Source organism: Acomys minous, assembly GCF_964271855.1.
Source record: "Acomys minous genome assembly, chromosome: 6".
In the NCBI taxonomy this organism is placed as follows: domain Eukaryota; kingdom Metazoa; phylum Chordata; class Mammalia; order Rodentia; family Muridae; genus Acomys; species Acomys minous.
Genome location: NC_140487.1, coordinates 105,261,813 through 105,281,870, shown reverse-complemented (window position 1 = coordinate 105,281,870; position 20,058 = coordinate 105,261,813). Strand labels below are relative to the sequence as shown.

The following is a 20,058-nucleotide window of genomic DNA, read 5'->3' as shown; positions in this document are numbered from 1 at the left end:
GAGTCAAGAGTGGATGGCCAAAGGTGCGCTTAGAGGCTCCCGCGCCAATAGGAAGGCTGCTTTTAGTGGCGGTAAGCAAAGTTGTCGTCCCTTGCTAGTTGTACCTAGCTGTTTGGAAAGCCAGGCCATAGGGGCAAAGGTAGGGCCTCTCATTTGCTCCAAGCGCCCCAGAGCCATGCTCCATTGTTTAGTAGTATACGGGATAAGGGGCTAGCCAGTGTCTTGGGGGAGCCGGGACATGGACCTGCAGGAGTGCATCTCAGAGGTGAGAAGAAAAAAGGTATGGCATGCTTCGTTAGATCCAGGGACTCACTCAGAGGGCCATTAGTAGCTTCAAAGAGCTGGAGAGCAAAGCTGGGAAATCAGATGCCGACTTAGCGGGCCAAGGACGGTGATTCTCCCTGAGTGCTGGGACCACAGGCGTGCACCACCGTGCCCTGCTACGGGGGAATCTCGTAAACCCTCGCTTATTTTATTTTATCTTTTCAACATTAAAAAACAAAATTCTGTGTACGTGTATGTCTGTGTATCTGTGTGCGGATATGTGCATGCATGTGCGTGTGGATGCCTCTGACGCCAGAAGGGGTCATCATGTTCCTTGGGGCTGAAGTTACAGGTGGTCACGAGCAGCCTATTATGGATGGAACTTGAGCTCAGGCAAGAGCAGTGTATGTTTTTATCCACCGAACACCTCTCCAGCCCCATATAAGTTCCCCCCGCCCCCACCCCCACCCCGCCCCCTTTTTAGCGCTTAGCCTTGTCCTTTTGGGCATCTTGGAACTTGTAGTTTTGCCCACTAGCGCTTTCCTTAAACCAGCGTGCTGAGACCACAACTCCCATCACGCCGTGAAAGCTGGATTTTTCAGAGCGCATCCTCCAGAGGTGGGTGTCCGGACCATTGACGAACCTACTGGCTGAAGGGCCCGCCTTCTTCAGCCCAAGGTCTTCCACCATTGGCCATCTCCCCCACCTCTCATCCGGAGGGACGCAGGTGAATGAAAGGGGGGCGTGTCGGTACACGCAGCTCGCAAGCGGCGGCTGGAATCCCGTGCCAGGTGAGAGCCCAGCATCCGGTTCGCGCCGCGGCTCTTTTGGTTTTGGGGAAAGTTGGGGGGGCACCTCTGGATGCTAGTTCTGGGGACCAGGTGTGGGTGGGTAGGCATGGTTGCCTTTCTCAGCGAGCTTTGGACCGCCCGGCCCAGCAACTCCCTGGACCCCTCTCAGGGACAGACCCTCCCTCTTCTTGCGTCGGGCGGGTGGACACGGAGGCACATGCCCCACCCGTGGGGGCTGTGGGTGGCCCACCCGTCATGGCGCAGGTGGGAGTTGTGGCTTCTGCTCACGCTGATCCTGAAGGATACCCAGGCGTCAGGGCTTGGCCAGGCTGGGCCAGTGTCTGCCTTGGCGATGGTCACTCTGCTGGCGGGAAGCCATGGGGGAGGCAAAGGCCTCGGTTTCCATACCCAGACACCAGGGACTGTGCCCAGTACCGGGGTCTAGTGGCCTCCTCAGGTCGTCTGACTCTGGATGGCTGTTTCCTCTGTCTTGAGAGCAATTTAGCAGGAGAACCGAAGATGGCAGTTGGTCAGAAATTCTACCCCTGCAAATGGAAACTCATCCGTTGTCTCCCCTCCGTTCCATTGGGTCAGAGAAGGGAGTGGCTTCCCGGTCTATCGGGGGACCTGCGAACGGGTTTGGGGAGATCCGTTAAGGTTTGCCTTTCTGGAATCAGTTGACTATGGATTCTAAGCCCTAGACATGTAATCTGTATCTTTGGACCTCAGATCCCCCCTCTGAAAAATGAAAATATTCTGCACTGAGTTAGTATGAGGCTAAAATGAATGTGCTTATCATGTAGTTTGTTTAGCGATTCGTAGTGAGTAATGCGGAGGAAATTCAAGTAATCGAGGAGCGGGTTTTATTCCCAGATTGGTGGGCCTGGAGGAGAGTTGCCAGAAAGAGGAGGCTGGCCAGGTAGTGGTGGTGCACACCTGTAATCCTCGCACTGGGGAGGCAGAGGCAGGAGGATGGACTCCAGTTCAAGACTAGCCTGATCTACATAGGCAGACTATCTGAAAACAAGCAAAACGAATGGGGGGAGGGGAAATGGGAGGTAGAGCATTCAGGCTCCTCCCCCTTCTTTTTTAACACGTGTGTGGGTCTGGGCGTTGGAATGCTGCCGCCCACTGAGGTCCGAGGTGTGGGCACCATGCTGGACCTGGAGTTCCTGGCAGTTGTGAGCCATTTGATTCGAGTGCTGGGAGTTGGACTCAGGTCCTTTGGAAATCAGTATTTTCTCCTTAACTGTTGAGCCAACTCTCCAGCCCCTGCTTTTGGCTTTTGACCAAAGACGTCCTGTAGCCTGGCCAGGGTTTCCGTAAGGAGCCAGGAGCCTGTACTACACATCACCAACAGTCTTTTTGGGGACATGTACTGCATTTGGTTAATTTTTGCTACTCCGGATAGCTTCCTTTTGTCAGGGAGTATACATATAACAGGGTTTTTGTTTTTGTTTTTGTTTTTGTTTTTGGAGACAGGGTCTAATGTAGCCCCAGCTGTATTAGAACAGGATTTGTAGCCAAGGATGGCCTTGAGTTTTGATTTTTCTGTCTTTACCTCTTGAGAGCTTGAAGTGTAGGCTAGCGCCACGACACCCCATGTATTCAGTACAGAGCATCAAACCCAGGGCCTCATGCAAGGAAGACATGTATCCTGCTAACTGGCCTGCAGCAGCAGCCCCCATACTTAGTTATTGGCTTGCTTTATTTATTTGTTTTGGATTTTTTTTTCCCCAGACAGGGTTTCTCTGTGTAGCAGCAGCCCTGGCTGTCCTGAAATCACTGTAAAATCAGGCAGGCCTTCATTACAATAAATTTATCTGTTTGGCCTAGGAAGCCGATAACTGACCCAGAGACTGAAACGTACTTTTTTTTTTTAAATCTTTTTTTGTTTATTTATTATGTATACAGTGCACATCAGATCACATTATAGATGGTTGTGAGCCACCATGTGGTTGCTGGGAATTGAACTCAGGACCTCTGGAAGAGCATTCAGTGCTCTTAACCACTGAGCCAATTCTCCAGCCCCAGAAACATACTTTAAAGCTGCAAGCACTATGCTGGTCAGAATCTATACTGTTACTAATCTACTCGTAAACTAAAATAAACTACTCTAAACCTCATAACATTCATATATCCCAAGCACTTGACAATCTGATCCTCGGAGGCTTCTCTCCTTCTCCTGTCAACTGTCAACTGTCCTCTGTCCCTGTCAACTCTCTGCTCCTCCCCATCCCCAGCAAGTCCCGCCTTCTACTTCCTGTCCCTCTGTCCAGCTGATTGGCTAAACAGCGCTTTATTGACAGTTGTTCCATCCACTCAAGACATTCTTCCACAGTTCCCCTTTTTAGTCGAATAATAAAAAACCCTTGAAGCCAGGCATGGTGGCACATGCCTTTAATCCCAGCACTCAGGAGGCAGAGGCAGGTGGATCCCTGTGAGTTCGAGGCCAGCCTGGACTACAAAGCGAGTCCAGGACAGCCAAGGCTACACAGCGAAACCCTGTCTCAAAAAACAAAAACAAAAACAAACAAACAAACAAAAAAACCTTGTACCTATACACTCATATTATTACAACAATGTACACAAGAAGAACCACAAAGTGGTCGTTATATTCATGTTATACTCATAAGGTTTTGCTGTCTTCAACCCCATCAGAGACTTGAGAAGGAAGAAAATTAATTACCTGAGTAAACAGGAAGTCCAGGTTATCAGCTTCCAAAATGAAAAAAATTACAGGGACAATTTGCTGCCTAAACAGTCAATCAAAACTCTCTTATCACGTTGGAGCATCGTCTTCAGCCTTCTGGTCCAGTATATCTGACAGACATATTTGTGAAGCAGGGACTATTGAGGACTTGCTTACCCTGTATTGGCAGAGTTTAGCCATCAACTCCACCTGCATCCAAGCTTGCCCATTTCAGGGAGAATTCTGTCTGTGGCAGAAAACACGGACATTTTTTCCCAGTGGCTGGTTTGCCACATCTGAAGCCATCTCCATAAGGCGGTTCCTCGATGCTCATTACCTTCTTTGAGGCAGGCTGGGTGTTGCCAGGAGTCAACCTGTCTCATTTTCAAAGAATCCTTAAAACAATAAAAAAAATCTTTAAAAGCCTTATTCTGTAGGTCTCTGAGGCTTTTGAAGACCTTATCTGAATAATTTTACCTTACCTATCTATTGAACCTACGATGTATATTCTTGTGATAAAATTAAATTAAATAGTACAATGAATTAAAAATAAATGTATTTACATTAATATATAATATTCTATACCAATGAATTAAAAATAGCCTTGTGAGTAACAAGGCCTTAAGTTGAAGAGTAGATTCACTAACCTACCTTTTGTCCTATCATCCCTATATATTTCTATATTCTCAGAGAAAAATCCACGAGTCCAATCTTATTCTCTCTGTGAATAAAACCAATAATGACATAACCAATTCCTAATGAAAATAAACATCCATAGCCCAAAACCTTACCCAACCCCCCTTTAAGGGAAATGGGATGGCGTTCTCTTTTTAAGGCTTCTTCAGGCTGATTTGGGATGAATAATACCTATGTAGGGGCCCAAATAAAACTGAGAAAATGGTTAAACAAGCTAGAAATAGCATTTGTGGTCCAGTCTCTAGATGTTGTGAAATTCAGGCTCCATAAAAGTCTGTGTGGAACAGTCTGAAATGCTGGACCAATTGGATCAGGAGCTTTCTCCAAAGCTGTCCTGGGAGATATTCTGTTCTGATGACAACAGCAACCGAAGCACTTGTGGATGGAACATGAGGAACGCAGGATGTCAGCATCTCAGCATGCTGGAGGATGAATCCTGTCGGGTCTGATCCAGCATCAGCGTCTGGTACTTTTGTTCTGAAAATATATAATTTCTCACGAGCATTATACAGTCCTAAATCTATAAATGCAGGAGGTGTGCAGGATGCCCAGAACAATCGAGGCTGGTTCTGTAGTTTGAGTTCATGTACGTACAGACTGACTTCAGTCAGCAGTCTCCCTTTCATCCGGGTCTGTTTCATGTTGACCTCTTTCAAAGAGGAAGTATAATATTACCAAAGAACATACAGTCGTTATTTAATTGAAATCAAGACTGTATAGTTCTAACTGTCCTCTAGGCTCTGTGGCGCCTGATGTATGGCCAGGCCAATACCTGTCTCCTGAGAAAATGTATCCTGTTTGAGAGACAAGCCGGTTGCCCTGAGCAAAAGAAGAGGCATTAAGCTTTAAATAACCTTATGCATACCCGAGGCATCTTGTACCTGGGTTTTTACATTTATTGAAGGTGTTTCTCTCCATTGGGGATGGACACTTCCACCTTTTAAACTTTATATAAACTCTCATTTTAGAGTTTATGCATACCCTGGGCATCTTGTACTTGCGTTTTCACACTTACATAAACTCTAATTTTAGAGTTTATACATACCCTAGGTATCTTGTACCTGGGTTTTTACATTTGTTTAGGATGGTTTTGTCTCACCCTTTCTCTCATAAGGGATGGACACTTTCACCTGTTAGTTCTAAGTGTCCTTTTCTAGGCTCTGTGGTCCCTGATGTATAGGCCAGGCCACTACCTGTCTCCTGGGAAAATGTATCCAGTTTTAGAGACAAACCGGTTGCCCTGAGCAAAGAAAAGGCACTAAGGTTACCCTCTTAATTATATGAATTTTAGCCTTTGAGTTTTTGGGACCTAACTAGGCTGACATGTGCTTTGTCACCTGTAAGTCTTCGGTGTCTTTTTGCAGCTAGTGTGACTGCCACCTGTCCCTCGTGAAAGTAGCTCACATTTAGAGGGGTAAGCCGGCTGCCAGAGCAGTGATACCTCACTCAGCACACAAAGGGTTTTCCACGTGGGAGACGTGCAGCTTGCGTGTCTGTTAAGGAAAAGTTTATCCATTTAAATCATAGGCTGTTTTTGCAAGTAACTTATCAGCAGGGGGCATGGAGAGTCACACCCGTGGAGACCAGGCTGGTCTAGAACGCACGGAGATCCACCTGTCTTTTTCTCCATTGTGTTAAGATTAAGGGTGTGTGCCACCACCGCCCTGCACAAATATTTCATCTCAATTCCAGTCAAAATCTACAAAAATCTCAAGCAATATTCAAGAGTTAACAACAACAACAAAAAATCTAAGTCTTAGGTCAGTTGCACCAATTTAGGCTTCAGTAAGCAAAGCCCTGTCCCCCGTTCTTTTGAATTTAGCTAGTGCTAGTTTGCATAGGTGGACCCTATGCGACAAACACCTTGCAGCTAGTAAGGGCTGAATTCCAGCCGCTCTCAACTCTATGGAAAAAAGTTTGGTACCTTCTTCCCTTCTCATTGTTGGTAACTTAGCCTGGCATCTCAGCTTTCTGCCTTTCTCCCTGAAGAACAAAAGCAAAGAAAGAAAGAAAGAAAGAAGCAAAAAAAAAAAAAAAAAAAAAAAAAAAAAAAAAAAAAAAAAGCAAAAGAAAAGCCAAAAAGGATCCAGGAGCCTTCTGCCATAGAGACTTGGAGAGGAACGGTAGCACTCTCTATTTTATTATTTGGGTTATCTCTTAGGGAGCTATTCCCCCCACCAAAGTATAACAAAAGTATCCTTTTTGGTTTGTTTTTGGTTTTTTTGAAGACAGGGTTTCTCTGTGTAACCTTGGCTGTCCTGGACTCCTAATGTAGACAAGGCTGGCCTCAAACTCACAGGAATCCACTTGCCTCTGCCTCCTGAGTGCTGTGATTAAAGGCGTGCGCCACCGCCACCACCCAGCAAGGTGTGGATACACTAAATATATTGGGCGCCAATTTGTTGCAATAAATTTAGCTGTTTGACCTGGGAAGCCAATAACTGACACAGAGACTGAAATGTACTTTAAAGCTGCACGCACTACACCAGGCAGAATCTAAAATGATACTAATCTACTCATAAACTAAACTGCTCTAAGCTTCATAACATACAAATATCCCACGCACTTGCCAACCTGATCCTCAGAGGCGTCTCTCCTTCTCCTGTCAACTGTCAACTGTCCTCTCTCCCTGTCAAATCTCTGCTCCTCCCTCTCCCCAGCAAGTCCCGCCTTCCACTTTCTGTCCTTCTGATTGGCTAAACAGCGCTTTATTGACAGTTGTTACATCCACTCAAGACATTCTTCCACAGGCCTTAACTCAGAGATCGGCCTGCCTCTGCCTCCCAGAGCGCTGGGGATTAAAGGCGCTCGCCCCCACTGCCCAGCTTGGCTTTAATTTTTTTAAATTACGTTTATTTGTTTTTTTTTTTTTTTTTGTGTGTGTGTGTGTACATATTCGTGTGGAGGTCAGAGTGCAACTTTTGTTTTTTAAGGATTTATTTATTTGTTTATTTATTCAGCATTCTGCCTGCATGCCAGAAGAGGGCACCAGATCTCATTATAGATGGTTGTGAGCCACCATGTGGTTGCTGGGAATTGAACTCAGGACCTCTGAAAGAGCAGTCAGTGCTCTTAACCTCTGAGCCATCTCTCCAGACCCTGGCCAGTTTTCATTTTTACATTTTTTTTTTTTTTTTTGGTTTTTCGGGACAGAGTTTCTCTGTGTAGCCTTGGCTGTCCTGGACTCGCTCTGTAGACCAGGCTGGCCTCAAACTCACATCGATCCACCAGCCTCTGCCTCCCGAGTGCTGGGATTAAAGGCATGCGCCACCACGCCCAGCTCATTTTTACATTTTTTTGGAAGATATATTTTTATTTATGTGCATGAGTACCCACGGAGACAAAAAGAGGGTGTTGGATCCCCGGGAGCTAGTTATAAGTGGCTGTGTGCTGCCCAGTGTGAGTGCTAGGAACTAAACTGTGGTCCTCTGCAAGAGCAGCAAGTGTTCTTAACTGCTGAACCATCCCAGCAACCCCCGTTTATTTATTTGGTCTCATTCTGTATCCCAAGTTGGCTCAGAACTCCTGATCTGCCTGCCTCAGCCTCCTGAATACAAGTATCACAGGTGTTTCCCATCACCTGCTTCTCTCACAGGACTATTAGAACACATAGAAAGAATCAGTGTAAATCACCGAGTACTCGGGCTGGAGAGATGGCTCAGAGGTTAAGAGCACTGACTGCTCTTCCAAAGGTCCTGAGTTCAATTCCTAGCAACCACATGGTGGCTCACACAACCATCTATAATGTGATCTGATGGCCTCTTCTGGCCTGCAGGTAGAGAAGTGTATACATATTAATAAGTAAATAAATCTTTAAAAAAAAAAACTACCAAGTACTGTGCACACATGTAGTTAGCTACCATTACTCTTTGGGGTTTTTTTTTCCTTCAATCCATTATATGTTAGATTCAAAACAGTCTACCACAAAATACCACTGAACCCATAGTTTTGTTTTATTTTTATTTTTTTTCGAGACAGGGTTTCTCTGTGTAGCCTTGGCTGTCCTGGACTCATTTTGTAGACCAGGCTGGCCTCGAGCTCACAACAATCCACCTGCCTCTGCCTCCCGAGTGCTGGGATTAAAGGTGTGCGCCACCACCGCCTGGCCTAAATTCTTTTTTTTTTTTTTTAAGATTTATTTATTTATCTTATTTATTTTTAGTTTTGGACAGGGTTTTTCTTGTAGTCCTGGCTGTCCTGGACTTGTTTTGTAGACCTGACTGGCCTCGAACTCAGAGATCCACTTACCTCTGCCTCCCTAGTACTGGCATTAAAGGTGTGCATCATGACACCCGGCTGTATTTTATTTTATTTTATGTGAGTGCTTTGCCTGCTTTTATGTATGTGTACCAACATGAGTGCCTGATGCCTGTGGAGGGCAGGGTTGTTGGACCCCCTGAAACTGCAGTTAAGGATGGTGTTGAGCTACCATGTACGTGCTGGGAACTGAACTCAGACCATCTGTCCTCTCTCCAGCTCTGAAGCAATGATTATAACTATATATTATATTATATTATATTATATTATATTATATTATATTATATTATATATGAACATGCTGAAGCCAGGGATATAGGTCAATTGGTAGAGTGCTTGCCTTGCACACAGGAAGCCTGGGTTCAGTCACCATATAAACTGGGGATGGTGACCCACCCCTGTAATCCCAGGGGTGCAGGATCTTTTTTTTTTTAAGCTTTATTTATTTATTATGTATACATGCCAGAAGAGGCCACCAGATCTCATAGATGGTTATGAGCCACCATGTGGGTGCTGGGAGTTGAACTCAGGACCTCTGGAAGAGCAACCGGTGCTCTTAACGTCTGAGCCATCTCTCCAGCCCCCCTCAGGATCGTTCTTGGCTCTGTAGAAAATTCAAAGCCAGCCCGGTCAACAGAAAGTCAAAACAAAATATGAGAACAGCTTGCTGTAAGGTTGGGATTTGTAAAATTAACTTAAATAACAATCTTGGCAGAGCTCCAGGCCCCCCACCCCCCAAAAGAGCAGCGGCTGCCGGTGGAGAAATGGAGGCGCAGTCCTATTGCGCCAAACTCTTGGGGGAGCTGAATGAACAGCGGAAAAGGGACTTTTTCTGTGATTGCAGCATCATCGTGGAAGGGCGCATCTTCAAGGCCCACAGGAACATTCTGTTTGCTAACAGTGGCTACTTCCGCGCCCTGCTCATTCACTATATTCAGGACAGTGGGCGGCACAGCACAGCCTCCCTGGACATCGTCACCTCGGACGCCTTCGCCACCATCTTAGATTTCCTCTACTCCGGGAAGTTGGACTTGTGTGGCGAGAATGTGATTGAAGTCATGTCAGCCGCCAGCTACCTGCAGATGAACGACGTGGTCAACTTCTGCAAGACATACATCAGGTCCTCCCTTGACATTTGCCGAAAGATGGAGAAAGAGGCTGCTGTGGCCGCAGCAGTGGCGGCAGCGGCGGCGGCGGCGGCAGCAGCAGCGGCGGCGGCAGCTCATCAGATAGACAGTGGAAGTCCAAGCTCAGGACTGGAGGGGACTTCCTGTGGGGCCAAGAGCTTTGTCTCCTCCCCAGTCCAGGCAGAAGGGAGTGTGGGCTGTAGGAGACCATCGCCTTGTGATGACTGCCATCCCCTGGAGCTGGTGGCGAAAGACAGCCAGGGCTCTGGGACCTCTGACAGTGACCTTTCTATCGTGCCCAGAGGGGTTGAACCTAAGGGGGAATTGGATGTTGCCAGAGTGGAGGTGGAGGCTGGCGGCGAACGGCTGCCGCAGTATGCCACGCCGCTGGCCCCTGCGGAGGAAGGCCTGCCCGGGAGCCAGGCCTTAGATTTGACCTACAGCAACTACCACGTGAAGCAGTTCCTGGAGGCCCTCCTGCGCAGTGGCGCTGTCCAGAGCAAAGATGACCCGGATCATCACTTTTCTCACGGTTTGGAGGGCAGGCTGGAAGGCGCAGGAATGGCTGTGAGCCCGGTGATGGACGCTCAGCATGACTGGGATAGAGAGGACTCAGGTGAGTTCTGGTCAGAGTGCATTCTGGGCCTGGCGTTCTCCCATCATTACGATTGTCACCGCCATCATCCCGCCACTGCTGTCACTACATCATTGCTGCCGCCACCACTACTGCCCACCACTGTCCATAGGCATAGATTGAGCATGTGTTGTACATGGAACATTGGTCTTTGTATATCATGTGTGTGCATGCACGTGAAGAGCAGGGGGCACTGTTAGATTTTGCACCTCAAGAGAGCTCCATTCTTGTTTTTGGTTTTCTTCTTCTTTTTCTTCTTCTTCTTCTTCTTCTTCTTCTTCTTCTTCTTCTTCTTCTTCTTCTTCTAATTCTTCTAATTCTTCTTTTTTTTTTTTATGTGCAATAGCGTTTTGCCTGCACGTATGTCTGTGAGGGTGTCAGATCCTGGAGTTACAGACAGTTGTGAATTGCTATGTGGGTGCTGGGAATTGAACACTGGGTCCTTTGGAAGACCAGTCAGTGCTCTTAACTGCTGAGCCATTTCTCAAGCCCCCTTTTTCGGTTTCTTTCGAGACACGGTTTCTCTGTGTTAGCCTTGGTTGTCCTGGACTTGCTTTGTAGACCAGGCTGGCTTTGAACTCATAGCGATCTGCCTGCCTCTGCCACCTGAGTGCTGGGATTGAAGTCCGCTAGCGCCACCACCTGGCTTGTTTTTGGTTTTCTTAGTTTTACAAATTATTTTATTTCATGTGTATGAACTTTTGCCTGTGTGTATATATGTATATCATATGTGTGCAAAGGCCAGAGAGGGTGTTGGATCCCTTAGGTCAGGAGTTAGTAATGGCTGTGACCTTCTGTGTACATGTTGGGAATTGAACCAGGTCCTCCGAAAAGGCAACAAGTGCTCCAAGATGTTCAGCCATCTCTCCAGCCCTACCTTATGTTTTGAGACAGGGTATCTTGTGGGCCTAGGTCTTGCTAATTTTGCTTAGACTGGCTGGCCAGTGACTCTGGGCCCCCTGGGATCCAACTATGTCCATTTTTCCATTGCTGGGATTATAGGCAGGTGTAACCACGCTGGCTTTTCACAGGTGCTGGAGATTAAAACCAGGGCCTCCAGAGTCAGGCATGGTGGCCCACGCCTTTAATCCCAGCCCTCAGGAAGCAGAGGCAGGCAGATCTCTATGAATTTGAGGCATGCCTGGTCTACAAAGAGAGTTCCAGGACAGCCAGGGCTACACAGAGAAACCCTGTCTCGATAAACAAAAATAAATAAATAAATAAATAAATAAATAAATGAAATTAAAAAATCAGGTCCATGCTTGGCAGTAGTGGCAGTGCACACCTTTAATCCCAGCACTCGGAAGGCAGAGACAGGTGGATCTCTATGACTTGGAGGGAAGCCTGGTTTGTATAGTGAGTTCCTGGACAGTTAGGGCTACATAGTGAAACTCTGTCTTGAAAAACAAACAAACAAAAGAGTCAGGTGCTCATGTTTGCACCGAGTTAATTAGTTGCCTGGCTGCTCTTCCAGTATCTTAGTGTTACCTGTACAGAGTGTGGTCCTCCTCTAATGACCATGAGGGGTTGATTCCAAGACTCCCCTTAGATAATAAAATCCACTGATGCTCAAGTCCTCTCTATAAAATGATACTGTCAGGTGTGGTGGCAGATATGTTTTATCACAGCCCTTGGGAGAAAGAGACAAGCAGATCTCTGTGACTTCAAGACCACCCTGGTCTAGATAGCAAATTTCAGGCCAAAAAGGGCTATTTAGTGATATGCTGTTTTAAAAAACATAATAATAGTAAGTAGGGGCTGGAGAGCTGGCTCAGAGGTTAAGAGCACTGGCTGCTCTTCCAAAGGTCCAGAGTTCAATTCCCGGCAACCACATGGTGGCTCACAACCATCTATAGTGAGATCTGGTGCCCCCTTCTGGTGAGCAGTTGTACATGCAGGCAGAGCACTGTATACATAATAAATATATATATCCTAAAAAGAATTTTTTTTTAAAATTTTAAAGTAAGTAAATGGTTGGAGAGAGGGCTCAGCCGTTAATACCACTTGCTGCCCTTGCACAGGACCCAGGTTTAGTTTCCAACACCCACATGGTGGCATACAAACTGTCTGTAACTAGTTCCAGCACCCTCTTCTGGCCTCCACAGGCACTGCAAGTACATAGCGCATAGACAATACACATACAATTAAAAAATGTAAAGTTCATAAAGTGGTACAGTGTTTGCTAATAATGCCCGGTGTCCTTTAAATCATCCTTCGGGTATTTATAATCCCCGATACAATGTAAGGCTATGTGAGGAGTTGGTGATGTTTAGGAAAAAAAAACCCATCAGGGCACATTAGCTCATGCCTGCAAACTCTGCACTAGAGAGCTAAAGGAACAGAATCCAGGACCTTGGGTGTATAGTGGGTTTGAGGCCAGCCTGCGCTATGGAGACCCAGCCACAAGCCTTCAAAAAACAAATAAGAAGGGGGCTGGAGAGATGGCTCAGAGGTTAAGAGCACTGTCTGTTCTTCCAGAGGTCCTGAGTTCAATTCCCAGCAACCACATGGTGGCTCACAGCCATCGATAATGAGATCTGATGCCCTCTTCTGGTGTGTGTATATAATAAATAAATAAAATATTTAAAAACAAACAAACAATCAAACAAACGAGACCGCCATCTTCCCTCCTAAGGAGAGGGCTGACCGTCCAAGCTCTGAGCTTCAAATAAACGAGACCCTGTGTGATTTGCAACAAACAGACAAATAAAACTCTTCCAAAGTCTGTGTCCACATGACAAACATTCCTTTCAGCACTGAAGCTACTGCTCCTCGGGGCTTAAACGGATCCCAGGGGATGAAAGTGCTGCACGTGTTCTTGTTGATGACAGGAAGGGCTAGCTCAGGCTTTGGCTTGGTTTAGTAACAAAGATGACGGCTAGTGGGTAAGGCCTGTTATTTCTACCTGACAACCTGAGTTCCAGCCCAGAACCCACCATGAAAGAAGAGAACCGCTCCCTAGCGTGCTCTGACCTCCACATATGCACTGAGCTCCTGCACATGTGTACCCATGTTCACACAGATGTCATAAACAGCCAGGCAGTGGTGGCGCACGCCTGTAATCCCAGTACTCAGGAGGCAGAAGCAGGCAGATCACTGAGTTTGAGGCCAGCCCGGTCTACAAAGTGAGTCCAAGACAACCAAGGCTACACAGAGAAACCCTGTCTCAAAAACAAAACAAAACAAAAACAAACAAAACAAAACAAAACAAAAAAAACCCCAAATGCCATAAACATACAATAAAAATAGTAAATAACATGAAATTTTTTTCTTTGTTTTTTTTTTTTGAGACAAAGTTTCTCTGCATAGCCTTGGGTATCCTGGACTCTGTAGACCAGGCTGGCCTCGAACTCACAGCAATCCGCCTGCCTCTGCCTCCCGAGTGCTGGGACCACTGTGCCAGCTTAGCCTCCAGTTCTTGGGGTGGAGCCACGGTTGCTGTTATTGGTTTTACTGAGAGGCTGGTATATTAGGCATTATTTTATGTTTCTGTGATACGTGTGTCTAAGTTGTTTTTAGTGTTTCCATGTGAGAGCCCGTGTGTTGCTTCAGTTGCATGTGGGTTGGTGTTTATGACAGAGATCATTGGTTGGCTGTTTATGGCTCACACCAGGATGAACAGTACACACGTGGCTGTAATACACAGACATGCCCGTTCATGTGAATAAAAAAAAAAAGGAAGGGGCTGGAGATATGGCTCAGTGGTTAAGAGCACTGCCTGCTCTTCCGAAGGAGCCGGGTTCAATTCCCAGCACCCACATGGCAACTCACAACTGTCTGTAACTCCAAGATCTGACACCCTCACATCAATGTACATAGATTAAAAGTTAAATAAAATATTAAAAAAAAAAAAAAAAGAAAATTGCAACCAATAGCAAAAATCTTTGATGGGCTGGAGAGATGTCTAATTAAAGCCTAATGCTCATGACCAAAACCAAACTGGTGGGTGGGGATGAGGCTTGGTGAAAGAGCATTGGGTTGTGTCACACTCTTGGCCCTGGGTTCAATCTCTGGGCACAGGGAAGGGACTGAGGAGCGCACTTATGACTCGATCTTTGACCTCTTGGGAGCCAGACAAAGTGGGCTTTTACTGGTCAAGCTTGCTGCTTGCCAGCAGGCGAGAACCTGTGCGTTCTCTCGCTCTGCTTCCCAGTGAAGGGGTCTCCCAGTCCCATCCTGAAAGGGGTTTCCCAGTCCCATCCATCCTGAAAGGCGGTTGTGGTGGTTACAGCTAATTCCATCTGTCGGATTCCTCAGGTGACGTGCTGGTGGTCCCCATCAAGCCCCACAAGTGTCCTTTCTGTCCCTACACTGCCAAACAGAAGGGCATCCTCAAGCGGCACATCCGGTCGCACACAGGCGAGCGCCCTTATCCCTGTGAGACCTGTGGCAAGAGGTTCACACGCCAGGAGCACCTGCGGAGCCACGCCCTGAGTGTGAGTGTCAGCGATGTCACTTGGAAGGCTGCGCGTACTTCCTAACGGGAGGGTGGGGCCTGCCTTTCACTTCTCTGCCGCCTGAAGATTTTCAGAGAAGTTTGAGAAGTTTCTTTTACCCAATTAAAGCTGGGCTGGCGGCACAATAGAAAGTTAACACTGAGCGGGGTGTGGTGGCGCAAATCTGTAATCCCAGCACTCAACTCAGGGAGGCAGAGACAGGCGGGTCGCTGTGAGTTCGAGGCCAGCCTAGTTTACAAGCAAGTCTGGGACAGTCAGGACTACAAGAGAAACCCTGTCTTGAAAAAAAAAAAAAAAAAAAGAATGTTAAGTAAACTGTACCCCAATTTCCCACCTTGACCCCTTTTCTGTGACATTTACTGTATCCCCTTGTGATGACAGGTGCACAGATCCAACCGTCCAATCATCTGCAAAGGCTGTCGAAGAACCTTTACAAGCCACCTGTCCCAGGGGCTGAGGCGCTTCGGGCTGTGTGACAGCTGCACCTGTGTGACAGACCCTCCCGACGACGACGATGACGATCTGATGCCCGTCAACCTTAGCCTGGTGGAGGCTTCTTCTGAAAGCCACGAGAAGAGCGACACCGATGACTGGCCCATCTACGTGGAGTCTGGTGAGGAAAACGACCCAGCTGTGGAGGATTCCGAGGATAAGCTGCACACCCGGCCCTGTCTACCAGCCGGAGAGACACTAACATAGCAGTGAATCGGTGGGAAGGTTTTTTTTTTTTTTTTTTTTAGGTGTTATTATGGCTTGTTCTGCGGTGAAAGCCACTGTTTGATTAATTTCGTGAAGTTTGGGGATTGAGTCCCCACCATATTGTCACCTTTGTTAGACTATGTTGTAGAGGCTGGATGTGTTGTGACTCGAAAGACTGTTTGGTTGTGAGTGGATCAAGGTCGGGCCTGGGGCTTCCTAATTTTTCTGCTGAGGAGCTGACTCTTGGTATGAGGGAAATGAGGAATTCTCCGTGCTTAGCCCAATTCCAGACTTCTCCATTCTCGTGTCATGATTTTCTTCTGGAGAGGTTGCCAGGACATCAGCCTTTCCACTGCCGAGCTTTTCATAATGATTCCACAGTTTAATTTTCTGGGGATCTGCTTTGATAAAAAGCAGGCAGGGCTGACTACACAGTCGTAAGGGGTACTCCCTAAGTCTAAGACTATACTCCTGAAGGCTGTGAGCTGTGTGCACACAGACACTGAAATGCGTTGCAAGCTCATTAGGGCCCCCTTATTTGCCCATCTGGAATAAGTTAAATTAGCCCTCTTAAAAGAGCCTGTGAGCCAGGGCGGGCTTGTGTCTGGTCTGTATTTGACGAGTCCACACACACGAACACCCTTTTCTGAGATGATAAGATTTCATTTGGGCAAAACTCAAAATGCTCCCCCGCTTTTTGTAGTGATTTGCAAGAGTCGCTTCAGCACAGCCTGAAACTGTTCGTCCCGTTGGCTGACAACCTTTCACCTAGTTTATGCCCAGACTTGAGTTGGGCGAAAGTGCACACCCAACTGATGCTCCATTCTGAGGTCACTCGGCTTTTAGAAGATTTTCTAGAAGGAAGGAGCTGGCTGGAACAGGTTTTAAGCGGGTCTGCTTTTCACCCACACTGCAGCAGGAAAGATCATGGCTGAAGGCTATGCAAGAAGCCACTGCTGTAGACTTTCCTTATGTTAGAGTATCCAAAGTGGACTTCAAAAGAAACCCCTGGGGCTCGGGATGTAGCTCAGGAGTAGAACATGGGTTCGGTCCCCAGCTCTGAAAAGAAGAAGAAAAAAAAAATCCCCTTGTCTTCCTTAATGCTAATACAGTTTCAAAAAGCTGTGAAATCACCCATCTTTCTGCCTCTTGAACAATAACTAACAAGAAGCTTTTATCAATTGACTTGTATGTGTTGTCTGGTCATTGAAGACTTAAAGCTATTGTTTGTTTGTATTTTGAGGCCGTAGCCCTTGGTGCCCTGAAACTCACTATGTAGACCGGGCTGACCTCGAACTCGCAAAGATCTGGCTGTCTCTGCCATCCGAAGGCTGGGATTAAAGGTGCACACCACTGAACATGACAGGACTGGAGGTACAGGTCACTGCCTGCCATTAGGAAGGCCCTGGGTCCAATCCTAGTACTGCAATAAGTACACAACTAATTTTGTGTGGTCTACAAGAAAAAAATGCATGAAGAAGAAGAGGAAGGAGGAGGAGGCAGAGAAAACAGGTGGGAGGTAACATTTGGTTTGAAAATGCTTCTGTTTAGAAGCCGGGCGTGATGATGCACGCCAAGTAATCCCAGCACTTGGGGAGGCAGAGGCAGATGGATGGCCAGCCTGGTCTGCAAAGTAAGTTCTGAACACTTAAGGCCACACAGAGAAAGTCTGTTGGAAAAACAACACAAAAAACAAAAACAAATAAAAAGAAAACAAAGGGTTTGGACAGATGGCTCAGTGGTTAGGAGCACTGGCTGCTCTTCCAGAGGACCTGGATTCAATTCCCAGCACCCACGTGGTGGCTGACAACTGTCTGTAACTCCAGTTCCAGGGCATCTGATATCCTTACAACAATGCACATAAAATAAAATTAAATATAAGAAAAATGGTAAACTTTATTTAAAAAAAAAAAAGAAAGAAAGAAAGCAGAGTCTTTTGGTTCCTTTTGGTTTTGGTTTTCTCAATGGTAGGTGTTGGTCAAGTGTTCTCTTACAGACTTATATTCCCCACCTCTGGAAAGGTATTTAAATTGTACTTAGTCATAAGAGTCCTAAAACCACACTCTGGAATTGTAATGATACTTTTATGTTGCTGTGATGCCCACATCTGGTTAGTGGCTTCGTCATCTTGAACAAGGCATGTACCAGCTCAGATGTGGCAACCTACTGAGCCACATCAAATAAAGACGGGTGCCACACACACCTACTGGCACATGCCTTTGTTAGTCCCAGCACTTGGGAGGCAGAGGCAGGCAAATCTCTGAGTTTGAGGTCAACCTGGTCTATAGAGTGAGATCCAGGCCAGTCATTGACACATAATGAGACTCTGTCTCAAAATTAAACAAAACAGCCGGGCGGTGGTGGCGCACGTCTTTAATCCCAGCACTTGGGAGGCAGAGGCAGGCGGATCGCTGTGAGTTCGAGGCCAGCCTGGTCTACAAAGTGAGTCCAGGACAGCCAAGGCTACACAGAGACACCCTGTCTCAAAAAACCAAAAAAACAAAAACAAAAACAAATAGTTTTGAAATAAATCAAAGTATTGAAAGTTTTTTAAGCCAGTCTTCTACCATGTGTCATCTGAAAAAAATGAATAAACGTCCACATGCCTTTAATTCCAGCATTTAGGAGGCAGAGGCAGATGGACCTCTGAGTTCAAGGCTAGCCTGCTCTACAAAGTATATTCTAGGACAGTCAGGGCTGCACAGAGAAACCCTGTCTCAAGAAAGAAAGAAAGCCGAGTATGGTGGCGCACGCCTATAATCCCAGCACTTGAGAGGCAGAGGCAGGCGGATCGCTGTGAGTTCGAGGCCAGCCTGGTCTACAAAACGAGTCCAGGACAGTTAAGATAACATAGAGAAACCTTGTCTCCAAAAAAAAAGAAAGAAAGAAAGAAAGAAAGAAAGAAAGACTAAATGAAGCTCAGTGGCAGAGCGCTTACAATGCTGGGCCATGATGGATTCAGTCCTCAGCTCCCAAAACAAATTAACTGAGTAGATCAAGCTATGAATTAACGGTTATCAGGGTCCAGAAAAACTTCTCTTGCCTGCTATTTTGAGGCCAGACTAGTCTACAAAGCGAGTCCTAGGCCAGCCAGAGCCACATAGTGCATAGCAAGACACTGTCTTTAAAAATAAAGGATAGCCGGGCGTGGTGGCGCATGCCTTTAATCCCAGCATTTGGGAGGCAGAGGCAGGCGGATCGCTGTGAGTTCGAGGCCAGCCTGGTCTACAAAGTGAGTCCAGGACAGCCAAGGCTAACACAGAGAGACTCTGTCTCGAAAAACCAAAAAAAAAATAAAAATAAAAATAAAAATAAAAATAAAGGATAGCCAGCCGTGGTGACACACACCTTTAATCCCAGCACTCAGGAGACAGAGGGAGGTGGATTGCTGTGAGTTCAAGGCCAGCCTGGTCTACAAGGCAAGCGCAGGACAGCCACAGCTAACACAGATAAACCCTGTCTTGAAAAACAAAACAAGAAAAAAAAAAGAAAAACAAAACAAGGGGAGGCTGGAGAGGTGGCTCAGAGGTTAAGAGCACTGACTGCTCTTCCAGAGGTCCCAAGTTCAAATTCCAGAAACCACATAGTGGCTCACAACCACCTATGATGTGATCTAATGCCCTCTTCTGGCCTGCAGGTGTACATGCAGGCAAGCACTGTATACATAATAATAAATAAATAAATCTTTAAAAAAAAAAAAAAAGAAAAACAAAACAAGGCCTGGAGAGATGGCTCAGTGGTTAAGAGCGCCACCTGCTCTTCCAGAGGTCCTGAGTTCAATTCCCAGCAACCACATGGTGGCTCACAACCATCTATAATGTGATCTGGTGCCCTCTTGTACAGATAAAGTACTCATATACAATAAAAAAAATAAAAATAAAAAACAAAAACAAAAAAGAAAAAAAAATAAAAATAAAGAATAAACTAGGAGAGATCCTAAGAAAATTCAAAAGGATGTATGCATTTATCTTACAGGAGTTACATTTGATGTTTTTAACTCTGTATTTATTTGTGTTTTAATATGATCTTTCTACCTCACCATTCAACCTCTCTGCCTGCTGCCTTTGGTAGAGCCATGCTCTTTTTTAGCTATTTTGTGACGTTTTCGTGGGTTAAAAAAATGTCTTCGGGCTAAAAAAAAAAAAAACAACCAAAGAAACCTCTTGAGAGTCTTTATTGTACACAATGCTTCGCAGCTGGATATAGTTTTGTCCTATACAGGAAATTTAGCATTGTCCAGAGTGATCTCTGACTGTTAGAAACAGGGACAGGGGACTTCTGGCATCCAGTAAGTTTAGGTCAGAAATGCTGCTGAGCCATCTCACATAGGAGGGGGCCCCAGAAGGAAGCAACCAGCAGACACTGCGCCCCATCATTGCTGTGCCACCCAGCGCATGAGTCCCCTTGCTGGCTCCAGTGGCTCCTGGCACATCAATAAGTG

The 20,058-nt window shown here is 46.3% G+C and overlaps 1 protein-coding gene across 1 annotated transcript; it reads left to right on the top strand.

Annotated features, from left to right (window-relative positions):
- Positions 1-986: 986 nt before the first annotated feature.
- ZBTB8B (zinc finger and BTB domain containing 8B) lies at positions 987-16,798 on the top strand. Its single transcript, XM_084787868.1, has 4 exons — positions 987-1,055; positions 9,416-10,443; positions 14,719-14,897; positions 15,300-16,798. Exons 2-4 carry the CDS (start codon positions 9,465-9,467, stop codon positions 15,615-15,617), a joined length of 1,476 nt encoding a protein of 491 aa, XP_084643994.1. The 5' UTR covers positions 987-1,055; positions 9,416-9,464; the 3' UTR covers positions 15,618-16,798.
- Positions 16,799-20,058: the final 3,260 nt, after the last annotated feature.